The sequence below is a fragment of the Struthio camelus genome, chromosome 20 (assembly GCF_040807025.1).
Source record: "Struthio camelus isolate bStrCam1 chromosome 20, bStrCam1.hap1, whole genome shotgun sequence".
Taxonomy (NCBI): Eukaryota; Metazoa; Chordata; class Aves; order Struthioniformes; family Struthionidae; genus Struthio; species Struthio camelus.
Genome location: NC_090961.1, coordinates 11431336 through 11456939, shown reverse-complemented (window position 1 = coordinate 11456939; position 25604 = coordinate 11431336). Strand labels below are relative to the sequence as shown.

Below are 25604 nucleotides of genomic sequence, written 5' to 3'. Positions count from 1 at the left end.
GTAAAGCAACAGGAGTGAAGCTCGCACGTTGTATAAGCAAATTGGAATGTGTTAAAAAAAAAAAAAAAGAATATTAGGGAAAAAAATGTAGAACAAGCTTCCCCCCCCCCAAATAAAATATTCTGGGATGCAGAATAATAGCTGTCTTCCCCCAGACCAGGTAATTTTTTTTTTTCTTCAGATTCCATCATGAGGGGGGGAAGCATGGTAGAAATGGTGGAGAAGGGCAGAGCCAGTGGGGGTTAAGAAGATCTGACATGCGAGCATGTTCCCTGTTATGCTGCCATACTGTGTCTGAGCAGGAGAATGCCTCTCGCAAAGGAAGCTTTTAACAAATTGTCCTTGTTCCAAGGATGAGGAAACCTCCAGCTCTTCTGGCATTTTCTCTCCTTCATAACTCAAAGCTGCTTTCACCTGTAAAGGATGAGAAGCACGGGAGGGGAGAGAAGTGGAAGACAGAGGGACGCGGAGCAACCTTGCAAGGCTTTGCATGGAGCTCTTGGTGTTAAATGAGGAACTTTTCCCCTCCTCCTCTCCTCATTTCCCGGTGTGCCTGCAAAAATACTCTGGTTTGCATTTAAAGGAGAAAACTGTATGTGCTGGGACTAAGCCAACTTGTTTATTCAAGGGAAAATACCATATTCCCAACCCTTTCTTTTTCAGAGGAAGGCTTGACAGAGGATGGCAGACTGGGCTGCATATTATATTTTTAGGTGACATCGAAGCACAGTGGTGATTTGAAGAAGCTGAAATCATGGCTGGCTTTTTTCATTGAAGTTTGTGACACCTTCCCTTCCCATACACCGCTCTCCCCCCCAAAAGGGTTAACTTGCTCCGGCTACATTGCGTTTTTTGAGCAGGTGGATTTTGACCTAAATCAAAAAAAAAAAAACCACCAAAAAAACCCCAAAAAACCAACCCACCACCAAACCACACACAACCCAACAACCCCACAGTGTCACAATCTGCTAGTTTCCAGACTTTGTCATTTTCTCCTCCAAATTGGATTTTTATTGCAAGCGACGAACTTGACTGCGTCCCGGTTGTAACGAGAAACTTGCTCTGAGCAGGGCTTGCGAATTAGCTGTGGCTGCAAGAGGCACTAGTGTTACAAATACCAGCTTCTATTTTACTGTCAAAAAATGGCAGGTCACTGTGTGTCTGTAAACAATGCAGTTATGAAATGGCAGTGCAAGGCCGAGCTGAGCATGCTCAGGAGCAGCCTGTAGGGGGAGGTGATCAGAGAAAGATGATCTAATTCAGTGCAATTCTTGGGATTGAAGGAAAAGACCAGGCTCCACACTAATGACAGAGCAGAAAAACACTTCTGGGACTAAGCCTGTAGGCCATGGAGGAGAGATTCTGAGGATCTCCTACCTTTAGGACTTCGGCTACTGAGCAATGCCATGTCGCTTTATCACTTTCGAGAGGAGTAAAGTCTTGGTGAGGTTTTTCTGTAGCTATTAGGGGGACAGGCCCTAGATTGCAATTTTTTTATTTTTTCCTCCTCTCCTTGTCCGCTCTTCAGCTTGCAGGCGTCGATGTGTTGCTGCTGGCCTCTCCTCTAGCAGGTTGCAGGTAACACAAAGTGTTGTGCGAAGAGGGTGCGATACCAGAGTGAGGTCTTCTACGTCCCAAGAAACCACAAGCACTCCGTTGGGCTGGGGGAGAGAGCGTATTTTGGCGCGTGTCTTTTTTTTTTTTTTTTTTTTTTTTCCTCCTCCTCATGTTCGGCCCCAACGTGGCTTTCGAAGTCGGAAACGTGCCGTGAGCCCTTTTCTCCTGGGATCGTTTGGAGGAGCAGGGGCAGGGAGAGGGAGCTGCTGGGCTGGATGTGACCGTTTGGGGGAGGGAGGAAGAGGACCTTGTAGGTCGAAGAGCGATCCCGAGGAGGACTGCACGCCAGGCTTTCCCCTTCTCACTCGTCCTCTGTGTGTCCTGGGCTGCCATAACCTGCTCGCTTTGGACGTTTCTTCATGTTCCTTTTTATTCTTGTTAAGCCTTCTTGGGGACTTGGTGTTTCTAAAATGGCTGGTTTGCTTTTGCTACAGATGATGATGGGTTACCAGGCAGAACCTTACCCTCCATTTTAGGGTTTTCTTCCCCCCCCCCCTCCCCTAGCGTTAGGAAAAGGCAGGCAGCAGCTGTGAGTAGCGTGCCAGTACTTCTTGTTAACCTCAGCCAGTGGAAGGAGGAGATGCCTTTGTCTGCTCTGGATTTACACTTGTCTGCACATACATGTTGTACTGGCTTTAACTCTACTGGGACCCAGTTAAATTGGTGCAGTGCTTCCCAGCGTGGAAGCAGTGAAAAAGTAAAGCTGCATCCATGCTGGGGGTTGTAGTCATGTAAGTAGTTTGGTAAACTGGTCTCACCTTTATAGAAACTGCATGGAGCACAGGCTCAGATAGCTGGCAGAGCCTGAAGCCTGAACACCATTAGGAACTGTGTTGTGTTAGAAAAAGTCACTGTAAGTCCTGTTATGTTTCATGCACGTGTCTGTCTGTTCCTGGCTTTTGCATGCAGGGACTTGCACCTTGTTTCTACCCTTCCCCTGCTTTGGAAGTTAATTTGTACAGCTGGAGTAGGAGAAAGTCATTGACTTAGAGAAGGAAATATTTCTGTCCTTTCAGGAGGGAAGGAAGAGTCGGGATGTAAGGAATTCAGGAAACAAAAGAAATGCAGGTCTGGTTTGGTTTGAGGACAAACTTCAGATTGCAAGGAGTGATTGTTAGGAGCTGTGGCTAAAATTCCCTATTCACATGATTGCAAGAGGCTCATAAGGAAGTGGCCTTAGCCAAAAAAAGGAGCTTTGAGAATGGTGACTGCTTTCTAGGCCAGGTACCTTGGTGGTTACGTTTCTTTCCCTCTCCAAATCAAATGATTCTGCTTCTTCTAAGGACAGACCCCTGGTCAGTGTCTCCCCTGAACAGTAATCCCAGACCTTGCACATGGGCAGCGGGACTGGAGTAGTGCAAAAATCTGTAATTAGCACTCTTCACATGCCTACCAAAAAACCACTGTCTGTCTAAAAGTGCTTTCTTAATCGTTATTTCATGTATAATTAGCTGCAACATGTTTGTCTTCTCCTTAAGCTAAAGGTTATTTTGAGAAAGTTGATCTTTCTTTTTTTTTTAGGAGAAAAAGGGAGGAAAAAATGAGAGTGAGTGAGAATCTGCTGCTGCTGGAGTTGCATCATTTATTAAGAGCTTTGCCTCTCTTTCTTGCTACAGTACATATTGCATACCTCGCCCGCCGCCTTGCACAGTAGGTGAAATACTGCTTTGTTGAAGTGCTTGCTAGAGCTTTGCCTAAGAATTGGGTCTGTTAGGAAAGCTGGTGTTTGGGTGTGTGCATGAACGGCTTGTGGGGAGAGGCGTGCTCGCAGTTTCATTTTGAGGGGTTCTGCAGCCATCGAGGGTGAACCTTCTGGCTGTAGGCTTTACAGGCCATTCAGGATCGTTCTTCTGTCAATCTTTCCTAGTCTGCAAACAGATGTGTTGATGCCGCTAGTGCCCTGAATGTTAAAGAACAGAATTTTCTACAGTGTGCAGCCGAGTTGGAGAAGGGTCAGTCCCTCCTGCTTGTTTCCTACCCCAATCCTCTTTTAGATTGACCTGTTTTAACTGAATATCTCAAATTAGAATAATGTTGCTGCAAAGTCTCGGGTTCCTAGACAGTTGATTTTTTTTTAAACCAAAAAAAAAAAAAAGGAACCTGGTGAAGGTAGACATCTTAGCACATCAAACCTCCGATCCTTTCCTTGTCTGCCTTTAAAGAACTCTGGTTCATGATGTAACTAACTGGTCTCTTGGGTTTGGTAAGCTACAATATGTTGAAGTTTTGCTATGCATGTATTGTTTTTTCCTATAAAGCCTGTTTGGACCAACTTGCTGTGAAGGGCACCCGGATGGCTAATGAAAATTGAGGAGGCTGAGAAGGTTCTTTCTGTGTTTTCCAGCTTTGCTCTTTTTGTGTGTGTGTGTGTGTTATTTTTTTAGGGGGGTGGTGGTTTTGTTGCTGTTGATTTTTGTTGTTGCTGTTTTAAAGGCACCACTGTAGTTTCTAGTTATCTGTTTTGAAATGCTGCAGACCCTGTCCTTGGACGCTCTGAACTGTCTTCCATCCCCTCCTAAGATCTAAAGTAGGAAAGGAAGCCGGATTCCTTGTAAACAGAGGTGGAGAGGAAAAATTACAACAGCGCTAGCTTCTCTCCTTGGATCCTCATGGCTTTTAAAGCCCTTTCAAAGACCTAATCAGTCTTTCTTCATATGCAGTAGTTTTTCTTTCCCTTGAAATCTAAAAATAAAAGGAGGGGGGTATAATGCTTCATTGGTTGTGGCACATAATCTTTGTGGTTGCTCTCCAGTGATTGAAGATTAATAATCAGTCTGTTGTAGGCAGTGGAATGGAGGCGGACGGCTGCAGGAAAGGGGGGAAAGAAAAAGAGGAGCGTGTGAGACTTTTATTGTGAAGCAGCCTGTGCTTGGCAGTTGGCTTTTGTTGGGACTGCTGTAAGAACAGACATTTCTCTGCTGGGAGGGTGGGTATAAGATTTCTCTGCCAATCAGGAGCCGACAGATTGGGGCATGGTGGAGTGTGAGCAAAAAGGGAAGTTTGCTTTGAATTTAAGGGGGAAAAAATGGAGGTATTGACACTGGCAACAAAGTTACTGCTAACTTGTTTGGGTGGATATTGTGTGCTGGGTGGAAATGAATGGGCAGCGCTTCTCCCGGGCCCTGGAGCGCGTGGGTGGTGGTGGTGGTGGTGGTGGTGGTGTGGAGCGTGCAGGGCTCTGCCTCTGAATCCTCTCCTCAGCCTGCAAACGGTCGCCATAGACTTGATGCATCTGGCTCGTGAGAGACCAAGAAGGGGGAGAGCCGCCTATCTGCTGGTGCTATGGGGAAGAGGCTTCGAATGCTTTCCAGCAGCTTTCTGGTGTAGCCTCCCTTTTGTTAAAAATGCTTCAGAATTCACAATTGTCTTTTTTTTTTTCTTTTTTCCCCCCTTCCGCACAGGGCTGAAGGTGCATTGTAGGGTTTTCTACCTTGACGCTGAGTTTTTGTTTGTTGCGGAGCAATGAAGGAAAGCTGTGAAAGCGCTGCTGCTGCTGCTGCTGCGGGCCGTTTGGACGTGGTTCTGAAACATGGACCACGAGAGCCTGATTGCAGCAACCTAGGTTAGCTCTGCTTTGGCACCGATGCTTTTACTCTAGCAATGAAAAAGAGGTGGTCGCCAGCCTTTCTCAGCGCTGGAAATTCTGCTTAGAAAGCTCCTGTTGCTGGCCAGGATCCTGGGCAGCTCTGTGCGCCTGTTAATTGCCAGAGATGAGGAGTGTGCTTGTTAGGCTGCCCTGGGCTCTTTGCCTTTGGGGTTCCCGCAGTGGCTTTTCGGCAGGCCGCGTCGTCTGAGCAGCAGCCACGTAGCTGTGAAGGGCAGAGCGTGAAGAGTTTGTGGAGAGGGGGTGCCACCTATAAAATAAAGAAAAAAAGTAGAAGCAGGTGAATAAAAGTGGCGTATCTGAAAACCTGAGGCTTTTGGGTCGCAGTCAGTTCAATGGCGGGCATATCGAGACCTTTATTTGTTTTAACAAAAGTTGGGGAAACAAACTGGTCCCTGTTTGATGTACTGAGGCTCTTTATTTTATGGCAATATCTGTAGCAAGGGCAGGAGTATTCGTTCTTCGTGACTAAGAACCCCTGGGTCTGCGTGCTTGAATAGATGCAGCGGGCCTGGCTGTCGTCGTGTTTGCATTAATCTTGCATCAGGATAAGCTCACAAGAAAAAATGAAGTTATCGCTGTTTACAAAAAGTCTGGGCAGAGGAGAAGTAGGTTTTTGACTGTACGTGCTTGCACCAGGGATGTATATTGTTGGCTTAGCCCAACAAAAAGGTTCATCTGTGTTCAAACTTTATGCTGCAATTTAGGATCATTTCATGATGGAAACTGTGAGCCAGCATCTGCTGGAAGTTTGTTTTGTTTTAGGCTGTCTGATCGGTTGGCTGAGCTGGGGTTTCAGATGCTTAAAATTTTTTGTGTCTGTCTTAAAATCTGAAGGTTGTGTGTTTACTGTCTGAGTTTCCTCTCGATGAGAGTCGTCCAGCTGTGGATATCTTTGGCATTTGCTTGCGTTCACCGAGGGGCAGATAGTCACCTAGATCATGCTTGTTGCTTTTTTGAGGAACAGTCCTTCAAGGTTCCCCGCGAGGCAATCTGGCACACGTTGAGGGGTTTTCCAAGAAGCTTGTACCAAGCCCTGTTCCCTGAAGTTTCCACCTTTCCGTCAGCCGTCTGTTGCTTTACAGAAAACAGCATTTAGTTGCGGTGCGGGGCATGGTGGCCCTGCAGTCATCCTGGTGGCCCACAGCTGGTAGCCCAGGCTGGTGCTGGCAGGTCTCCCCATGGCCTGGAGTGGGGGGGTCGTTGCACTGCGTAAAAAGGAAGCCCCCCCCCGCGCTGCAGGACCTACAGGCACTTAGTGCAGCTTAGTTCACATGGAAACAAAAAGTTGCACAGTGGCTGGTAATAGCAACACCAAAGATCATCTCCCCCGCTAGCTTTGGAGGCTTCAAGCGTAATTGATGTGGGGAAGGGCAGGCTGCAGATCCTTGTTTGCCGACAAAAGCTTTCAAGGCTGCTTCATATATATTTCTTATCTCTTTTGCTTGCTTTATGGGAGATGGGCCGGTTTGTTTTTTTTTTTTTTTCCTTTATCACTCACCGCGCTTTAAACCTTTTGATTTGCATGGCTGCAGGCACCATCTGCTCTCTGCGCTGGCCTACAACAGTTGGCTTGACCTAGGCTCGTTCTCCCCCTGCGCCGCACGCAGCAGGCGCTGAACCCTTCACCCGGCCTTTCCCCAACCCCAAAGGCCGACCCTGCTGCCTGCCTGATTACAAGGCAGCTTTGCAAGGCAGACGCCATGTTTACCTTTTAAACGAGCTTGCCTCCTTAAGCACAGAGCTGTGTCAAAGGAGCCCTCCTCTTGTGCGTGTGTTTGGGATTTTTAATACCTTTCTCCTTTATTTTTCTTTTTTCTTTGTGTTTTGTTCTGTTAGCTTTTTGTCTGCTCCCCGCCCCCCCCCCCCAAAAGTATGAAGCCTGCGAACCTGATACAGCAACATGATTCCAAGTGTGTGAAAGGCAGAAGAGATGAGCAGGTGTTCCCTTTTTTCAGGAAAAAGAGGGAAAAAAAATACTTTTAGGATGCAAAATAGAGCTCCTTAACTTTAATAAATGTGAAGGATGAGTTAGCTACAGCTCACCTGGGTTGATGCTTTGCATTTTGTAAATCACATTAGAGCAAACTACAAAAATATAAAAAGCGTGCTTTGGCCTGTTAATGTTGATGTATGCCATGTAGTGAGAAGTATGGTAGAGGAAAAGCCCTCCCCGTCCCCCAGGACCTAGGAGGTTTGGGGGGGAGTGAGAGTTATGTCCTTGGGATGCCTTTTATGAACGTTTTAATCCATGTCTCTACAGACGTGCTCGGTTGGATTCCCAAACTCTTTACATTCGGAAAGAATGTCTGGCTGCATCTTAACCGAAGAGATCTGAAATCTCAACTCTGTGTGCAGATCCAGGCTCCTCTGCTTCTCAGATGAGATGGGCTGTCAGAGGTGGCAAGCCTTTGAATTTTTTTATCTTTGACCTGTGCCTTGGTGGCAGTTTCCTGGCAGAGTTATTTTGCAGAATGAAGTTTGCCCATGATGTAAACAGGATTTGTCCCCAATTGTGTCTTGTTTTAAATGCAATGTGTATATGAACGTTGAGCTAAATGCTGATATTTTTTCCCTGTCCCTCCTCCCCCCCCCACCTCTAGCGAACAGTGCTGAGTAAGGGAGAGACAAGGAAAGACGCCTGCATGAAGACTGAGCTGCTGAAAGATATCACCAACAATAAAGAGGAAGGTGAGCACCTGCTTCGGTTGAGGGCCAGACCTTGCCAGTGGGGTCGGCACGTGATGCAACTGGGAACAAAATCAGGGGAATGAAGATGTGCTCTGTCCCCTGAGGATCTCAGATGTGCACTCAGTATAGGAGCGGCACTGTTCTCCTGTGTTCATGCTGAGCAGGGCTTTTCCCCCAAAGATGCAAATCTGCTTTTCAGTCCTTCCCTCTCCACCCACCTGAAGAATTACGTCTAATTTTCACTTCTGCTTTGGTGTGGCTGCAAAGGAGGCTCTAGTTACTTTGAACTTCCTTTGTATGACTGGTTTTAACTGAACTCTGATCCCCAACACATGATGACCTAGCCCTTTTCCTCCCTCTATTAAACTTGGCTTTCTGTTTTCCTGTGAGTTTCTTTGTTGCTCCACAACAGGCACCGATTGCTCCAGGGTGGCCAGTGAGGGGAGATACTGTATGCATCGTGCTGTTATGGGATGCTGCATGGTTTCCACGTTGTTTCTGCTTACTTTTACTTTGCAGGATGCAGTGCAAATGTTAATCTGAGGAAATCTTTCCTACATGGTTGTCTGTGAGTTGCATGCACACGAATCTGAGGACTTAATAAAAGCGTCGGTGAATTAGGAAAAAAAAAACCCTGCAACCTTAATCTTTTTTTTTTTTTTTTTCCTTCTCCCTCCCTTTTCTTTTCATGGCTTTGCTCTTCCTTGAGCAGTTACTTGTCGTTGCTCTGCAGGGATTGAGTGTATTTTTGTTCTGCTCTCCATAATAGAGCATTAGAAAAGCGCTGAACTGGCCATATCAAAATACCTTGTCTTGGCTAGAAACAAACTCTTGGACTTAATTCAGACCTGTGCGAGTACAACCTTACTTTTTCTTTCTCTTCTGTCCAGCATTTTGTTTTTTGAAGCTGCTCCAGTTAGAAAGTAAAGCTCCGAACCAGCAAAGTATTGAATGCTTTGTTAGATCTGGCCACAGTGCTTGCCTGTTATCTGGAAGCATACGAGCACTGCTGTTGATCCCAGTTACGTATGCGCCTCTGATCTGGCAAAACCAGAAGAGAAGTCTAAGATGCCTGTGTGAGGTCGTGTTGCTCCGAGAAGAGACTCTAGCTTTGATTATCTTACCTGGATCAGGAATGCTAACTTAGTTTATTTAGCTCTAGGTGATCTCAAGGTAAGTGTCAAGAGTCTAGTGGGGTAAAAAGCCAAAATGATGGTTGGGAGAGAGACGTTTCAGAGCCCTGTATGTCATCACTGGTTTTGACTAAAAGCAAATGTTGTGTATCAAAAGGAAGCTGAGAGTCCTCGCTGTGCAGGAACAGTCTCAAGGTGCTCAACTTATAGCCACTTCAGCTTATTTTACAGTTCTCTTACTAGTAAAAAGGTCCTAAAATCTAAACAGCATGGTTTTTCTGTTCTTGTGGTAATATTCTGATCATAGCCTTTTTTTTTTTTAATTAAAAAAAAAAACATGCCACATGCATGAAAAGGCAGTGATTTGCTTGGTTGTTGTACTGTATGCGCTGTTGTTAGTTGACGTTCATTAACCAGCTGCGATCATCATAGTAGTTTAATTAGTTAATGTCTCTAAACTCTTAAAAACAGTGTTCAGCGTTTGCATAGGAATTTACATTTTTGGGTGTTGCGTGAACATTGCATCATTGCAACAGACTCGCAAGATGGCATTTGGAAATTGTTTCTTTAAGCCCTGCTCCTGAAATCAAAGATGGAGGCAATGAGCGGAGCTGGAACGCGTGGATCGGTAAAGCACCCTTAAGTCTGAGATTTCTCTTAACGTTTCCGAGAACAGTCATTTTCTCTTCAGAGAGAAGGACGCGTGGGAATGAGAATCCATGGTACTTCTGCGTTCTGATTTAGGCAGGGCCATTGCAAAGCAGGCGGATCTTGTATTTGATGGGAGCTGTTGTCTAGAACATAAAACTAGATTTGTCCCTTTGGGAAAATTCCCCTGGCAGGCTATCTGTGAATACTGAACTCAGGCTATAAAACCCTGAGGCTTGAACTTGCAGATCCAAAGCCTGAATAAAGGTCCTGTTTGGGCTGGAAGTGTGATTTATAAAAAGCGTGAACTGTAACATTTACCCCCTTTTTACCTTCGCTTGACTCAGAAAGGCTGCTCTGCGTTTCTGAGGTCGGTATTAGATCCCCATTTGAACGATATTAGCGTGTATCACCGTGGCTCTGCTGCTGCCTCAGGGAACGGCCTTTTAGCAGTTACACGTCTACACACAAACTTGTGTTTTCTCTGTGTCCAAGATGAGATAGGAAATGGAGGAAGCCTGCAGCTCTTTGAATGAGATTTATGGGTCTGTCCCACAAGCAAGAAAGGCACAACTGGTGCTGCTGCGACTGTGTCTGGCTCCGGTACTGTTTTTGGAGGTCTTGGTGCTATTGCAGGGAAGGCAACACTTGTGAAGCGGTAGCGGCATTGCCCCAGTTTACAGCCTGACTTTTTGAGGTAACATATCCCCAATCTTGGGTGTCGTCAGTGTGCTGGCTTGTCATTTGTGACAACTCAGGAGCTGTACGCGAGCCGGTGAGGTGTCTGTGCAGTCGGGGTAAGGCAGAGAGCTGGGCTAGATATAGTTAGAGAGCAATCTGCAGGCAAGGTGTCCCTGTGTGGGAATTAGGGCTCAGTTGTTCTGTTTTTTTGAGTTTTTTACTTGTTTGTTTTGTTTTGTTTTGTTCCTTGAATGAAAGGCATTGCAGAAATGCACTGTTACTATCAGTTGACACATCCGCTCCTGGTTTCATCCTGAGAAGGTTTCATCCTGAGAAGGTTTCATCCTGACTTGTTTTTGTCAGCCATGGGGAAGTGTTCCAGTTCAGTGTTTTACGTGTGGGTAGACGTTTAGGTCCATCTTTCCCTTTGGTGACAGGGAGACGGACTAGATGAATGGAAAAAAGTTGCTCTCATGTTTTGCTGGGTCGTATTGCGTTTAGTCTGACTCAGAGAGAAACTAATTCAAAAGCGGTTTCTCACAAGAATTGCAAGTGGTCTCAGTTGTCTTCCTACTGTCCGCAACTCTGAACTCCATGCTGCATCTCACTTGACCTTTCAAGGCAAACTGCTCCTTTCTTTGGAGCTGAGAAAAAAAAGTATGGAAACTTTCAATAAAAAGGCAGAACAAATGAGCAGGCAAGGGGAGTCGATAGCAAGGTCCTCAATTAGGCTCAGCGTTTCGGAGACTTCACCCGAGGCAGCCATTTTACAAGGCAGCAGTGTTGGACCATAGTGCTAGATTAGAAGCGTACAGTTGATTTGCTCTCAAATAAACTTAAAACTGCTTTTAGAGAGTGTCAGCGTTTTAAATTCCTGGAGGGGGCTTTTTTTTTTTTAATTATTTCTCTCCCCCTCCAATTACACATAGGAAATTGCAGTGGGTGAGGAAAGTGCTGCTTTCCACCGAGCAGCTGCAACCTTTGCATTCCCCACTCTAGCGATGGCTACTTGAAAAGGAGAACAAATAATTTTCTAGGCTTGACTTTCTCAGCACTTGGATTCCCTGCTGAGACCGACAACCAGGAGACCAGATAAAACCAAAAGCCGCTTAAGATATCTTAGATGTTTGCTGAAGCCCGGACAACACGTCGGGTACTCAGCACTGCTGCGGGGAGTCTGCGAGCGAAGTGCAAGCAGGCAGGTAGGTGGGCTGCTGCAGCGGTGGCGGAGATCCGCTCGGGTCGCAGCAGCGGCCCTTGGACATGGACGGGTTAGGGGCCTCGTGGCTGTCACCGTCGTGGACCCACTTCCACTGGCAAGGAACGAATTCATTTCCCCCAGGCCATTAAGCAGGAACAGCTTTTGCTTGCTGCCAGGATGCGCAGACAACCTAGCAGCGCGAAGCTCAGTGCCATTCACTCGACCTGACTAATTTCAGGATTTAGCATTAAAAGTGGAAGTTCTTTTTTTCCTCTGTTTTGTCTATTGGCCTGTCCTACAGTAGACGGGAAACAAGTCTCCCACATGATGACTGTATACCCCAGGATGGCAGCGCATATGGCCCCAAACCAAGCAGAGGGACTGCCCCTTGCATTTTGGAAATACAGGGCCAAGTTCTCAGATGGGTATCATCTGCCTCCAGTGATTTAAAAGAAAAAAAAAGATGGAGAGGAGGTGAGGAAGAAAAAGAGAGGCCTTTGATAACTCCCACCAGAGAGAAACTTTGGCCTGAAACTGTTATTGTCTTCCTTTCTTGGCTTCAAAATGCTCAGATTTTTGCCTTGAACAGTAGAGGTGGTGCTTTCCTTTTAAATGGAGTACCACATCTCAATCAGCCTTTTCATACTAGTTTGTGCTCTTTCAGCAGACATTTTTTCAGCATCCTTTTTATTTCAGCTGGGTTTTCCTCTGCTTTGCAATTTTCTTTTTCCACTTTGAGGAGGAAGGGGTGGGAGGAACTGTTGTAACATAAAGAGATAAGCAGTTGTGTAACTCCCTTTTAAAAGTTTATCCTGCGGGACAATTGGATATTGAATACATGGCTGATATCTATGGTTGTTTTAAAAGATGCTCTGTAAAGTACTTAAGGCAAAAATGTGTCAAATGTGTGTGTATATATAAATGTATGCAGTACTTACTTGCACTGCAGTTCAAAATGCATATTGAAATCATAAGCTTTTCATTTAAGTTCTTTCTTTGCTTACCAGGCAAATCCGTAGTTCAGTGTTGTGATATTTCTCTTGCAGCATCTGAAGGCCTGCCTCATGTTTCATCTGAAGAAACAGCTCTGCTATCCTTTGTGCTTGAGGATGCTAGAAATACGTAGAAAATATCTTGCAAGACACAGCAAACAGTTGGACGTCTTGCCTGTAGCAGTGCTCAGTACCCAGATGCTCGGGAAAATAGTTGGAAGTCGCAGATAACTGCATTCACTTGTAGAGGTCCCCCCTGCCCGCCAAACTTAGTGATGGTTGGATTTTGGCCTAGAGCGTGAGGGCTCATAACACTTCACATAACACTTTTTCTTAATTCGTCTTACTGAGCAGAGCTCCGAGTTTAAAAAAATTATATTTAAGATTTTATCTTTCAGGGAATGCCCAGGTTAATGCAGAGTTTTGAGCTGGTCATCGGGCTTCCTGCATATGAAAAGTTTCTGGTGGCTCTTCATCCCTTTCAGTCTCTGTAGAGGCAACTTGCTTCCCTCTGGCTGTAGTCAGAATAGCTGGCGTGGACCGTGTTCATCTCTTGTATGCATCTGGCTTGAGGACAGGTTTTGGCAGGCTGACCAGGAGCTCTAGCTATGTCCATAGCAGGACAAAAGCCAAACATGCCTCTGCTGGAAGGGCTGGAAATCCAGGGCAGGCAAAGCCAGTAGAAGGGAAGCTGCGTTACAGGAGTCTGGGCTGGGATAACAGAGGTGGGTTTCATCTTTCCCTAATTTAGGTATTAAAAAAATTCTCTCTCTAATTCTGAGCCGCTCCATCTCAGTTCTGCTTACATGTGGTAGACGTATCCAGGCAGTGATGAGTTTATCCAAAGATGGATGTAGGTCTAAAGTAAGCCAGACAGACTGTGGTTTTGAGCTGTCGTCTTCTCTCTGCTAGTTATAACGGTGGCTTAAGGAGCCACTAGCTTTTGAGATGTCCTTGAGACATCTAAACTGAGGTGAAATGAACTCAGGCAGGCTGTTTTAGCTTCTCCTCTCCTTTTTCAAGGTTCTGTTTAGTTCATTGGAATTTTAATTTAATTTTAGATAAATGTTTTTTATTATTGATAAGCAAACTTAAGACTGAGTGCAACTGATGCCGGAGGCCTCTTTGTAGAGAGGTGGGAGGGGTGTGAAGTCTTGGTTGCTCTCAGTGAGTTGTTAATTCAGAGCGCTGATTTAAATATATTAATGATTATTTTATCCTTTGCCTTGGGGAGGTGCAGGGATGACAGATCTGCATAATTTTGAGTCTTGAATTCCTTGTGTTATTAAAATGCAACCAACTACTGGAAGATGCAGGCCTATGGATGTTTTTTTTCAGCTGGGTAAGAACTTGAGATGCAAAGCTAGGTGAGTGGACAGCATAACAGAAGATTACTCTCTTGAAAATATTACTGGTCATACACATTGCTGGATTTTAAATTAATTTTGAATACTCAGAAAAGGATACATGCAGCATCATGGAGATTGTGACAAGCTTTTATTGGTGCATATGGCATAGGGGATGCATAAGGCAACACTGAAAGTATTAGGATGCTTCTGGTAATGGAGGTTACACTTCTGTGGAATTGGGTTATATCCTTCATTTTTAATTAAAGAAAGAACGGTTGTAGATTAGAGACAGTGTGAGTTAGGGGGAGAAGGGAATATGGGGGAACAGCTTTGTTCTATGTAGAGAGGAAATAAATGGAGTCAAATAGTTCAGATTTAGAGAAATGTGGATTTTAGGTTTTTTTTATTAACTTCCACTCAGAGCGCGAGAGCAGAAAAGCGTTCAGTTAAACTGAATGACATTTCCAAGAAAAAGCAAAGTCTTTAGCACATGCTTTGTTTATGTTGTGCCTGATTAACCCAGGGAACTCATTGCCACCAGATACGTTTGACGTATTTTTAGCAGGCTTGCACTGAAACATCTTATTTTGGATAATGAGAAAGGGAAGACGAAATAATCGTGTAAGGAGCAAACTTATTTAACTCTCTGGTGCTGTCAAAGAGATTTTATAGGCTGTGTTATTCCATATTTATCCATTGTAAGGTTCTGCCCTCTCTGAGGTTTGTGTTTACATCCCCTTCTACAGGCCTAGATCAGCAAAAAAGTAAGTAAATAACACGTTGAAGCATGTGTATTCAGCAAAGCACGTAAATGTGCTCTAATTGTAAGTACGTACCTGAGACCTCTTGAATGCGGTCAGACTTGCAAACATGTTCTGTTAGATGAAGATGAGGCTCCGAATCAGAAGCAGAGCACGCGGATGAGTGGTCAAGTAGTCTAGCCTGATGTTCCTATATTCCTATCGCCACATCAGGTGTTTTGGTTAGGCTAGCCTAATTAGGTTACCACATCTTATTAAGCAATGTAGCTCCTGACATAAACTAGTTCTTAGTGGGGAGGTCTTTCTAACTAGATGTTCAGGTAGGATCCTGAGATAATCTTCAGCAGTCCCTGACTGAGCCCCTGCAGTGGTTAGATTTGGCTATGGGGTTTCTTGCAGGAGTTCTGTGCTGTACATGAAGTCAGTTTGTAGAAAACAACTTTATTTCCAAAGTAATAAATTTATGAAGGAGGATGGAGATGATCTTCCCCAAAACAAGCCCATCGCAGCAGCTGCAGGACAGTCTTCCCTACTATGCCTGAGACCTGTCCGAGGTTGAGAGGGATTTAATCTCTCTTCCCATTCAGTCCTTGGCCTCTCCACTGATATATATATATTTTTTTTTTTTGAGCAAGAAAGCCAAGCGATGACAGTTGCGATAGCAGCTTTTCTCACATGGTCATGTGTACGTTAGAAACCAAGTTGTGAGACCTTGCAATGCATTTTGCTCAGCTGCTGAATGGCAGCAAGCAGCTGGCACTGATGGTCTCGGTTGGAATCCAATGTGATTTGGAGCTGGAAGCTTTAGGACCTGACTTTGCTGTGCAACTTGGGCAGCCATTTCCAGCAGGACAAAGTGGGTGCATAATCCTGTTAAGTGAAAATGATACCCCTGAAATCTGTTGTCAAGGTCTACAGTTCTGTGCAACTTTAGGGATGATGAAATTTTATTTCTCTGTTTTGTAAAATTTCTAGTAATACAGATTTGGAAGCTTGGTGCATGTTTATAGGGATTGGTGGCACTTTCATAGTCAATCAGATTGAATTTTGCACACTTAGTAAGAGTGGGGGAAAAACTGTATATGGGTTTTTAATTTTAGCCTCATTAATTTTTCACAGAGTCCTTACACCTTTTGGAGTAATGCAGTTATGCAGTGCTCTAATTTACCTTGTTTCGGTTGCTTTTATGGCAGGTAGAACAGTTTTTGCCCCCTGCTTATTGTGTTTATCTCATAGCCAGCCACTGAAGTTATTTGGCTGCTCTAGTGGGAGTGCACAGCATTTAAATCAACTAATATTGAAGGCCTCATTCTGACAGGTGCCTAGTGAAACCTCCATCTGTGATTAGTGATTCCTTTTTTTTTTTTTTGTTTTCTTCCAGTGCTATCTTTACTGAATTTTTTTTTTGTTAAAAGTCATAAGATGGTCTTTTAAAGTTACCCCAATGTAAAATGAGAAAAATAAGGGTTGGAAGAAGTGCATAACTTTTGTGTTCTCCCTTGCCCAAGATTTCTCGAATAGTTAAATAACAAAGAAAAAAACTGGTAGCACCTTGTTTTCTCCCAACCAGAGTCATTGCTTTTGAAAACAAACCTTTGTGCGTCTTATCAGAGCTCTCAGCACATAGAAAGTGGTCTGGGTGGTGAGAGATGGCAGCAGATGGAATTGTTGACTTTGCATTGTGCTTGGATATCCGTGAAACTGCCTAACTGAAGTGTGGTTTTTGCCTCTGCCCTCCAGCAGGCATTGCTGAGCTCTTTTTTAAAAGTTACTCAACTCTGCCTGCTCTGAGCTGACAGTACCCACATGGGAGGCAATCGCCAGCTTGGCTGCCTCGGCTCGGGAAGGAACGATCTGCTTAGTGCTAGTTCCTCATCAGGTGGACCCTAGGGAAGAGTGACAACTCAGCACCAGGTTTCAGGTTTTGAAAATGCTTTCCAGTAAGTTGCTTAGCGCCCAACATCTGTGGCTTTCAGTTTGATACAAGGGACGGAGTTTTGGAAGGCAGTGTTGAGACTCTCCACTTGTCATTTATGGTCAGGACTAGGGTGGCACAAGTTGAGTGTTGCACAACCTCTCTGGACAACCTGCTGCAATCTCCATCACTGGAGGTTTTCAAGACCAAGCTGGTTTGACTTGAGTACTGACCGTGCTTAGGGCAGGAGGTCTCTTCTGTGATTTTAAGTGTATTGATCAGTTCTAAGGTGGCTTTGAATTTGATGTTGGAAATGTTTTTCTTTAAATCCCAGATGAGCACCAAAAAAGCAGGAGGTTTGGGGAATACTACGGTTGTTTCAGGTACCTGAAAACATTGGTTTTAGGGCCTGTATCTGTGAGTGCTATCTGTGCATAAATTGGTATCAAAGTAGATCTTAGAGCTTAACTCAGTCATAAGCAAAGATTGCCTGAATCAATGCATTAAAAGCAGGGGGGAGAAGGGGAGGTAGGACCTCAAATAGTTCCCCGCTCCCCCACCTCCAGTTGCCGCTGCTCCTGGCCACAAGATGATAAGGGAATTTGCTGCTTTCTGAGGAACAGCAGTTGCCAAGGGCTGGGCCAGGCTTCTCCTCCGGACCCAGCCGTGCATGGCGTTGGCTTTCAGCCTCCTGTGCTCTGCAGCACTCATGAGCCTGGCAGAGCTAAGCTTTGAACCACTGGCCCAGGGGTATCGAATTCGACGTCCTGGATCTTGGTTCCTCTGTGTGCTTTAGGCTTGTACCAGGGTTTGCCAGGTGAGCAGAGACGTTCAGATTTTTTTTTTTAGCTCGAGCGTTTGGACTTCGAAGCAGCGTGCAATGAGGTGGAGTTACCCAGCGTGTGCTGGTCTGACTCGCAAAGCTGGCCTCTGGTTTGACTCTGGGCCCTTCTGAATAATCATGGCTAAAGTTACTTTGATTCGAGTTGGTTGTAAATCAGTCCTACCTGCTCTGACAGCCCACGTGGACAGTGCTTTAGCTGGTACGTTTTCTGATGCTTTTCCCATCTGTCTGGCCTCTGGAAGGAATCCCTAACAGCAGGTTGATTTAATCATTCTACTGAACATGCCAGTGAATTGTTATCACTTCTGGTTGCCTGGGGAGCAGCTAGCTTGTCTTGTTGGAAACATTTCTGCAAGTACATATGAAGTTCATATTGGGATTCTTTCATCTTGGGCCTGAAATCTCTGAGGGGACAAATTTATTGGTAGGGAGGAGCAGGGGAGTATTTGGAGAAAGGAGAAAAAATCTTTTTAGGGGGACACAGCCCTTTGTTTTTTCTGTGAGTGAGCTTTTAAGTTCAGTCTGCATTTGAATCACATAATCGCTTCTGTCTAGAAGCGCATTGAAAGTGCTTTGGCCCTGTGTTTACTCTGGCTATTACCTCTGAAATGACACTGGGAGTCACCACCCTGCGCTGCTTAGTCCTGGCAAAAGAGCGTTAAACGGGTCTTCCTTGGGCAATATTGCCAGGAGAACTGTGTCTGTCAGGGAGTTGCTCCTTGTGATGTTTCACGCAACAGCAAAACCCTGATGTAGATGTTTAACCACTGGGCTGTGTCTGTGCCACAGAGGCTTGCCGGTGCGGCTTTACCAGCAAGCTTTTCTTGTGTAAATCGGGCATTATAAACAACCTTGCCACAGACTAGAATGCAAGATGGGCAGAATTGTGTTTGACATGTGAGGTTTTGACATAAGGTCCAATAAATGTAGTTGCTGGAAAAGCTAAAAAATATTTACCTCGAAAAATCCATAGCTGGGAATAAACGGCAACATGTGCAGCTGAGGTAAGTCAGAATGAGTGTACTGGTTGCAACTGACTACCCCAATTTTCACCATCTGAGGATCCAGCCCAGCCAATCAGGTAGGGAAGTAGGCAATCTAATTGGTTATATGTAGCAGGCAGCGTGCTGTGGGGGATGTTTGCCCTTTGATAGGCATCGTGAGTAGCTGTACCTTCTGTTTGGTGTTTTGATAACACTTGTGACTCTTTCTCCCCTCTTCCTCCTTATCCTCCCTCTTTCTCCAGGATTTAATGCCATGGCTGCAGATGAAAGTGCTACCGAAAAGCAAGCAGGGGAACCAAAAATGGCAGTAGATGGTGAAACCAATGGTTCCTGTGAGCACAGCGAAGCTGGTAGCCACCCAAACCCAGCTAAAAACACTCAGGACAATACGAAAGTGAGCCAGCAGGACTCTAGTACTAAATTAAATAGGATAGCAGAAAATGGCATTTCTGAACGAGATGGTGAGACTGGGAAGCAAAACCATATGAAAGCTAATGACTTCACACAGACTTCTGTAACAGGGAGCAATGGATATATTCTAACCAAGCAGATGGCACAGGAGCAACCTCTAAGGACTACCAGCACCTTTGCTTCTCTCACCGGCCATGCTGCAAAAACCCTTCCAGGAGGAGCAAGCAAAGGGAGAACTGTGGGCCCCTTTTCTCAGATGCAAGCCACGATGCCAACCAAGCTCGGGGAGGGCAGTAAGGACATGGATGCTAAAAAAGCCACCGCTGCTAACGCTGAAGTCAAGGTCCACAGAGCACGGAAGACAATGCCTAAACCCACCCCTAGCCTGGTAATGTATATGTCCAGCAGTCAGCGCTGCTGCTGCTGTGAGCGATCTTGGGTTTCTTTGTGTGTGATAGGGGTACCTTGCCGCATGCTGCACGTGAACAGGTGTAATTTGGAGGTGTCCCACTGCGTGGATTGATTTATTTTATTTTTTCCCCCCTTCTCCTTCCTGCAGAGAGGCAGAGGTGTTAACAGAGAGAGTCACATGGCCACCATCAGCTCCCTTCCCCAAAGTGTTTCTAAATATACAGTTGATCAGTTAACTTCTCCAACAGATCTATGAGATGCACTCAGTGGCCCTTGTCTCTTGGCTGAGTTGCTCATCAGCTGTCTGCTGAAATCCAGAGCTGCTTGTGAAACAAATTAGATTTCTTAAAAGTTTGACCCAAAGGAAATTAAGCATAATGTGTTAACTTGAGACTTCTCCTAGGCTTGGAAGCTGTCAAGAAGTTGATATGTTAGGTAACTTGATTGCATTGCTGTATCATTAAAGTAGCAAACCAGATGATGTTTGGTCCCTCTCTCTATATAATGCAGCTTGTTTAGAAATCTTCCCTCCAGAATCCTTGGGAGTGGATTTACCATCACTTAATAAAACGTAGGGAGCTGCCTTTTTGGGGAGGCAAAATGGGATTTGAAGTCACCCGATGTGCCCAAGCTACGGGAGGTTGAACAGAAATGGACCTTCTTTTATATCTGAAACATTGGCAAAGTTTGATTCTTGTGCAAAGAGTTGGGGCATAGATACTGGGAATAGACAGAGCTCCGCTATGAGCACTTGCTCTTGAGCTCTATGACACTTCATATCTAGGTATGATGAGCTAGATCATTCCATTATGCTTTGTTTAATGACGGAGAGAGACAGGCCTTTGGGTATCTTGTACCTAGGTCGAGGCGGGGGTTGTGAGCCGAGCTTCGCAATGTGAGTCACACCCAGAAGTAAATAGGTAAAGGCTGTATAGTGGGTCACTGTTAGCTACCAACGCTTTATCCACAGGCAAATGCAAAATTATCTTCACATGTCAGCCATGTGTTGCAGCACAGGAATAATAAGATATAAAGCTCTCAAAGCTGTGAATCACTGTGGTTTGGAGGAGGGGAAGAAAAAAAAAAAAAAAGATCTTTGGCACCTAGCCAGACACAGATGGAGAGAGGTGCCCTTGGCTGCTGGCACCACCTGTGGCTCCGGAAGCAGGTGGGAGTCCAAAGAGCGCATGAAGACTGCAAACTTCCTGGGCACGCAGCTTCAGTAGTGGGGCAGAAACCACGCCTGCCACGATTTCACAACCATTCCCCCAAACCGCTAATTTCCCCTCTGTCTTCCCTCGATTGCGTTTGAATTCTCTCTCGCGCGCGCCCCTGCTGTGTTTTTTGGCTAGATACCGGGGAAGCCCAGATGCAGTACATGCAGCCTGATGAAAATCTCACTGAAGGCTTTTGCTTACCCAAACAAGGCTTTGCAAGCGAAACTGCCTTGCAGTTTTCCTTCAGCAGCCTCTTGTTGTACACTTAGATTAGGCAGGGCAACCCCCCAGACCCATGTGAATGTGACAGGGAGAATTCCCTTGGGGCTGAGGAGCTGAAAGAGGCAATTCTCTTTTAAGAGATGACTGCCGCGTTGGGAGAGAACGTCTTGCCCAGTGTGCTTTTTCCTCGTTCATGTTTTATGATACATCGAAATAATTTTTTTTAATCCAACCCCTTGGGCTTTAAGGCTCGTCTCTAGAAGGCTTCATGCAACTTTTGTGAATGTTTGCCTTGCTAAGTTGCACACAGGTTACTGAGATTGTGCTGTTTATCATCGTTTGCTCACGAACTCGCAACAACTGCAAAAAACAAAGCCTGCAGTTGTTCAGCCGTTCTAAAAATTGCATAGCCTGCCCTCAGCAACTCTTTCCGTTTCCCAAGGGTTAAAATAGGGAGAGAAACGAAATTCAACAGAAGCAGCAGTAAGAAGAGGCTGTTCTAGCATTCTCTGTGAAAGCCCCTCTAGCTGAATGTGAACCCCGGGGTCTTCAAGATTTGATCTCATTTCTAAAAGACAATAAAACATCTGCTTTGTTCAGCCTTCCTGATAATTACTACCGAATTTCCCCCATTGCCTTTAGAATGTACGTGCTATTTTCTTTTGAGTAGCAAAGTCCTGCAAGTTGTCATTTTTCTGTGTCCTATTTCTTTCTTTGCCGAGCTGAGGTGCTCATCAGCACAGCGTTGCAAAAACTTTTTAGGCACCAGCCTCCACGTTCACACCTTTTCCCCTTCAAAAACTACATGGTAGCAGATGGTGTATTCCAGGAAACAAATTGTGGAAACCACCCAGAAGTTGACGTTGCAGGAGACAGTAGTTTTCGTTGTCCATCTGCAGAGCACTGTTGTTTCGTTGGTAGACTCTTCTCGCAAACCTGGGCTGCCTGAGTGAAGGAGGGGGAAAATAGTATTTTGTTGCCTGCAAAACTTGAAAGATTATTTCCTCTATGGTTCCTGCAGAGACCCACTGGGAGCAAAAAATTGTTTTCTCTAATCTTATAGCTGTCAGGGGACCTTGGGAGCCTCTTCCTGTGTGTGTGGATTGGTCTTTGAAAGGAAGATGATGATTTTCTCATATCTTTAACCAGCTTTTTCTCTGTTTAGGAGTTGCTTCCTGAATTGGGATCGAAGCTGATTCTGAAACAGGTGACAATTTTAATTGATGTTGTCCCATGTTAAGGTTGTTTTTAAGCAGAGACCTCGGAAGAGTTTATGACCGTGTCATTTTTGCTCCCATTATGATTAGTTAGTGCAGTAACACAAACCCTGCACCTTTGGAAGCGCTACTTTCTTTCCTTCTTAATCCATTTACAACTTTGTTAAGAAGACAAAAGTTTCCAAGGCGAGACAGCACAGACTGAAAGGCAAGCGTTCGTGTGTCCTGAGCTTTGAGAATGCCTCTGCTGCTCAGAAACTCCAGCTCTTGCCTCCTGAGCATAACTGCATTGTGACGTGTCTGGAAGGGATAAAGGATAGTGAAACCATCCCATAGTTCTCTCTTGAAATGGGAGGGGCAAATGGCTGCATTGGGTAACCTGAGTTATGCTCCCATGTATTACTTGGTAACCATGAGGCCATAGTTGGAGGTGCAGATCTTTGGGTTGTATTTTTATGCAGAGGAATCAGGCCAGGGAACTGAACTGTCAGGAAAAAAAAAAGTGCAAAAATCAGTGAAATTAGTCTCTCAGTCTGCTTCACAGTGTGAACCCCAAACACGGGTACCACTACAAACTGGGGGGGGCCACAAAGCCCCGGGCAGGAAGGAGGAGCTGGGAGCAGAGGTGGCTTCTACCAGTGCTTCTGCCCTAAGGAACGTACCTTTGAGCTGCACTGCCCCTAAATGTCTGATCCCAGGACCGGAAAGCCACTATCCCTCTACATGCACACAGGTGTTGGTATTGCTGTACAGTATCATTTTCTGTGTCGGTGCCTAGCGTTGTTCAGGCATTGGGCTAGAGCGGCCTATGAGGTGTTCTGCAGGATTCCCCAGGCACCTAAGAACTTCTCTGGTTCACTTCTCTGGGACAGACGGGTAGCGGCTGGTAGCTAGCGAGTGTCTGGGATTGCTCAGCTGCCTCAGACCCTCTAATATGCAGAAAACAGCATTGTCAAAACACAGGGCAAGTCCTGATTGGGATCCTGATGGGGATATTGTCTCCTCAAGACAAAAAAGTGTGAGAAGAGTGAAGACCATAGTGAAATAGAGCTCTCCATCTGATTTGAAATGCTGCTCTCAGCTTGTCTGAACATAGAGGATGCACTAATTGAAGGCCCTCTCTCCAGAGGGGTACTCGTGTGGATATACGGAGTGGACGTTTGGAGTCCACGCGTGTGAGCTTGGGCACAGTTAAATGTCCCAGGTGGAGAGTCTTCTTCAGGAATAAGGAAGCCTTAGGCTACTGTTGGTGCAGGACTTCTTACACAGAGAAGTTACTGAAGAGCGAGGAATAAAGTGAATTTATATTGTGCAGTACCTTTCGTTTCATATTTGACTGTTTATACTCATGCTGTCACATGCGTTTGCTGCTGGCTCCAGCTGTGCTGGCTGAAGATTGCTGTCGCAGCTGCTCATCACTGCCCTCCAAAACTAACCGTCCCAGTCCCAAATCCCCAGCAGACCTCTTTCTCTCAGAAGAACTGTTACTGGACCTGGTTTGAGCTGCTGTCTCTCATTTTGACTGAAGTGCAAACGCTCCCTTCCCTTCAAGCTGCCCTGATCTAGGAGGGGACAGTGACAAGAGACGGGATCTGTGGAGCACATGCCTCTTAACAGCATTAGTTCCTAAACCCATTAAATACATTTTTTTTAGCTTAGTTATGAACATTTTCACTTAGCATAGTATGTGTGGCAGCCTAAAGCAGTGTAACATTGTGCAGCTACGTGACCGTGCACAAATCGGTGCAATTATAGTCAATTCGGGATAGATTCACACCTTTAATGGGCAAAGGGTGTTATCTTCAGGTAAAAGGTCATTAGCAGATTAGTCATGTGGCTTATCTGATTTAGGTTGGGAGTTTTTGTTGTTGTTGTTCCAAGATAGCATTTGTACTGTGGTCGGGATCCCTTTGCAGCTGGTGTGAAAGTGGGTAGTGAAAACTCTAATTCTGTAGCAACTGTGGAGGAAACGGAAAGTAGCAGTGCTACAGCTCTTGTAGATGTTGTCATCTGCTTGTGATAAATTTTTTATAGCGGATCAGTATTTCTTGCTTAAATATCATTCGCCAGTTGTTAGAGGCAGATACCCTTGGGAGCTGCTTCTTTGTAATGTTCAAAAGGCAGCACATTGGTACAAATCTCATTCCCCCTCCGCATCCCCACAACTGACGGATGAAGAGCAGAGGGTTGTTCAGTGACAGCTGCCTTGTTGCCTGGTGGCAGCGGCAGTTAGTTTAGTCCTCTGGCTAGTTGGCTTTGTGTTTTGTTTTTTTTTTTTTTTTTAAAAAAAGAAAGAAAACTGCCTCGTACAGCGCTGAAGATGAAAATCTTTAAGGGAAATGAGACAGCTCATCTTTCTAAGCTGGTGTCAGATGCTGAGAGTGAATGGCAGTCGTCCTGGTACGCTCTTCGAAGCTGCCCTACTCTGAAACAGTACGTACAGGAAGTTTGCCAGTGCATTTGCACCAACACACGGATATAATTTCCGTCTAGTTTTCCTTTCATCGTTGCTAGCTTGCTTGCTTTGGTAACAAAAGACCTCTTAATTGCTAGGCTATGGGAAGAATGCTCTGTGCGGTCTGTCAAACCGACACGCTGTTCAATTAGTAAGGTTTGTTTGTTCTTTATTTTTGCTTCTGGAGGAAAAAAATGCAGGATATTCTGTCTTTGCCATTTTTGGTAACTTCTCCCTACTGCTGTAGGGGACTTCAGTGCCAGTAATAGAAACGTGGTTGATCTCATTAAAACAATGAAGGCTCTTGAGTTTGATTTTTATAAATGCATAAAACGATGTGTTCTTGTCCCAGTCTAAGCAACTTTCTTGACTACTACTCTGGCAGTGGTGTTGAACGTACGTGTGGCTCCATTTTTGCTGTGTCCAGACGGAGGCATCTCTGGAAATAGTACCCTGAGCGCTAGAATAGCCGTCTTCACCTTCTTGACTATTCCTTGCACTGCCCAACAGGGAATAGTGAATTTACAGCCTTTTACATAAGATTAGCTGATACCCCATGAGAAGCTGTGAGAAAGATAGACGTTAGCAGTGCGTTTTCTTTCCACATCATTTTTGGTTCGCCCTTGGCCTCCAGTGGTCTGAATTAGTGTGGTGGTTAGGACAACATGGGGACCACAGGAAGCTCAAACTGTAGCCTCAAGTTGCCTTTATGCAGGATGTCCTAACCACACATCTCTAGACCTGTGATGTTTAGAGTAGAACAGAATCATGCTTAACTTTCTCAATTATGCTTTAAAAAAACAAAACAAAACAACTCCAAAGGCAACTGTTTTGCACAAGGATAACATACAGCAATTGAGCTTGTTTATGGTCAGTAATTGCGCTTCTCACTTCTAATTTTGCCGTTTCCAGTGGAGCATATGTAGGTGTTAGTTAGTTTAAGTGAATCAAGAAGATCTTCATCCAATTTCTGAGCGTAGGAGTCTGCTTAGTTAAAAAAGCATGCAGCTTTTAAGTGTCCCGTAGTTACTATTCTTAACAGATGGGTCCATGTCCAGCAGTTCGTGGAAAGCCATGCCGCCCTTTTCCAGCTTGGTCACTTCTAGTGCAGGCTCCAACATTGCCAGTCGGGTATTTTCCATCCTTGGCAGAGAGTCACCTGCCACACGAAGAAGAGGAACCCGGATCTTCAGGAAGCAAAGCATGTAACATGTTAGGATTTGTCATAGCA

At 45.2% G+C, this 25604-nt stretch overlaps 1 protein-coding gene across 44 annotated transcripts in view; it reads left to right on the top strand.

Moving 5' to 3' along the window:
• EHMT1 (euchromatic histone lysine methyltransferase 1) overlaps window positions 1-25604 on the top strand; it is a 128895-nt gene that overhangs the window by 54123 nt on the left and 49168 nt on the right. For 13 of the 44 annotated variants that reach the window (XM_068914326.1, XM_068914300.1, XM_068914333.1 and 10 more), the window contains 3 exons: window positions 7825-7912; window positions 18683-19239; window positions 21867-21908. In XM_068914326.1, coding sequence (XP_068770427.1) covers window positions 7825-7912; window positions 18683-19239; window positions 21867-21908 — 687 coding nt within the window. Of the gene's footprint in view, window positions 1-1266; window positions 1444-3138; window positions 3268-3489; window positions 3570-3797; window positions 3821-3875; window positions 3942-4557; window positions 4649-5023; window positions 5180-7824; window positions 7913-18682; window positions 19240-21866; window positions 21909-21970; window positions 24352-25604 lie in introns of those variants that run through there. The other 31 variants (XM_068914331.1, XM_068914307.1, XM_068914308.1 and 28 more) reach the window with 15 other exon arrangements.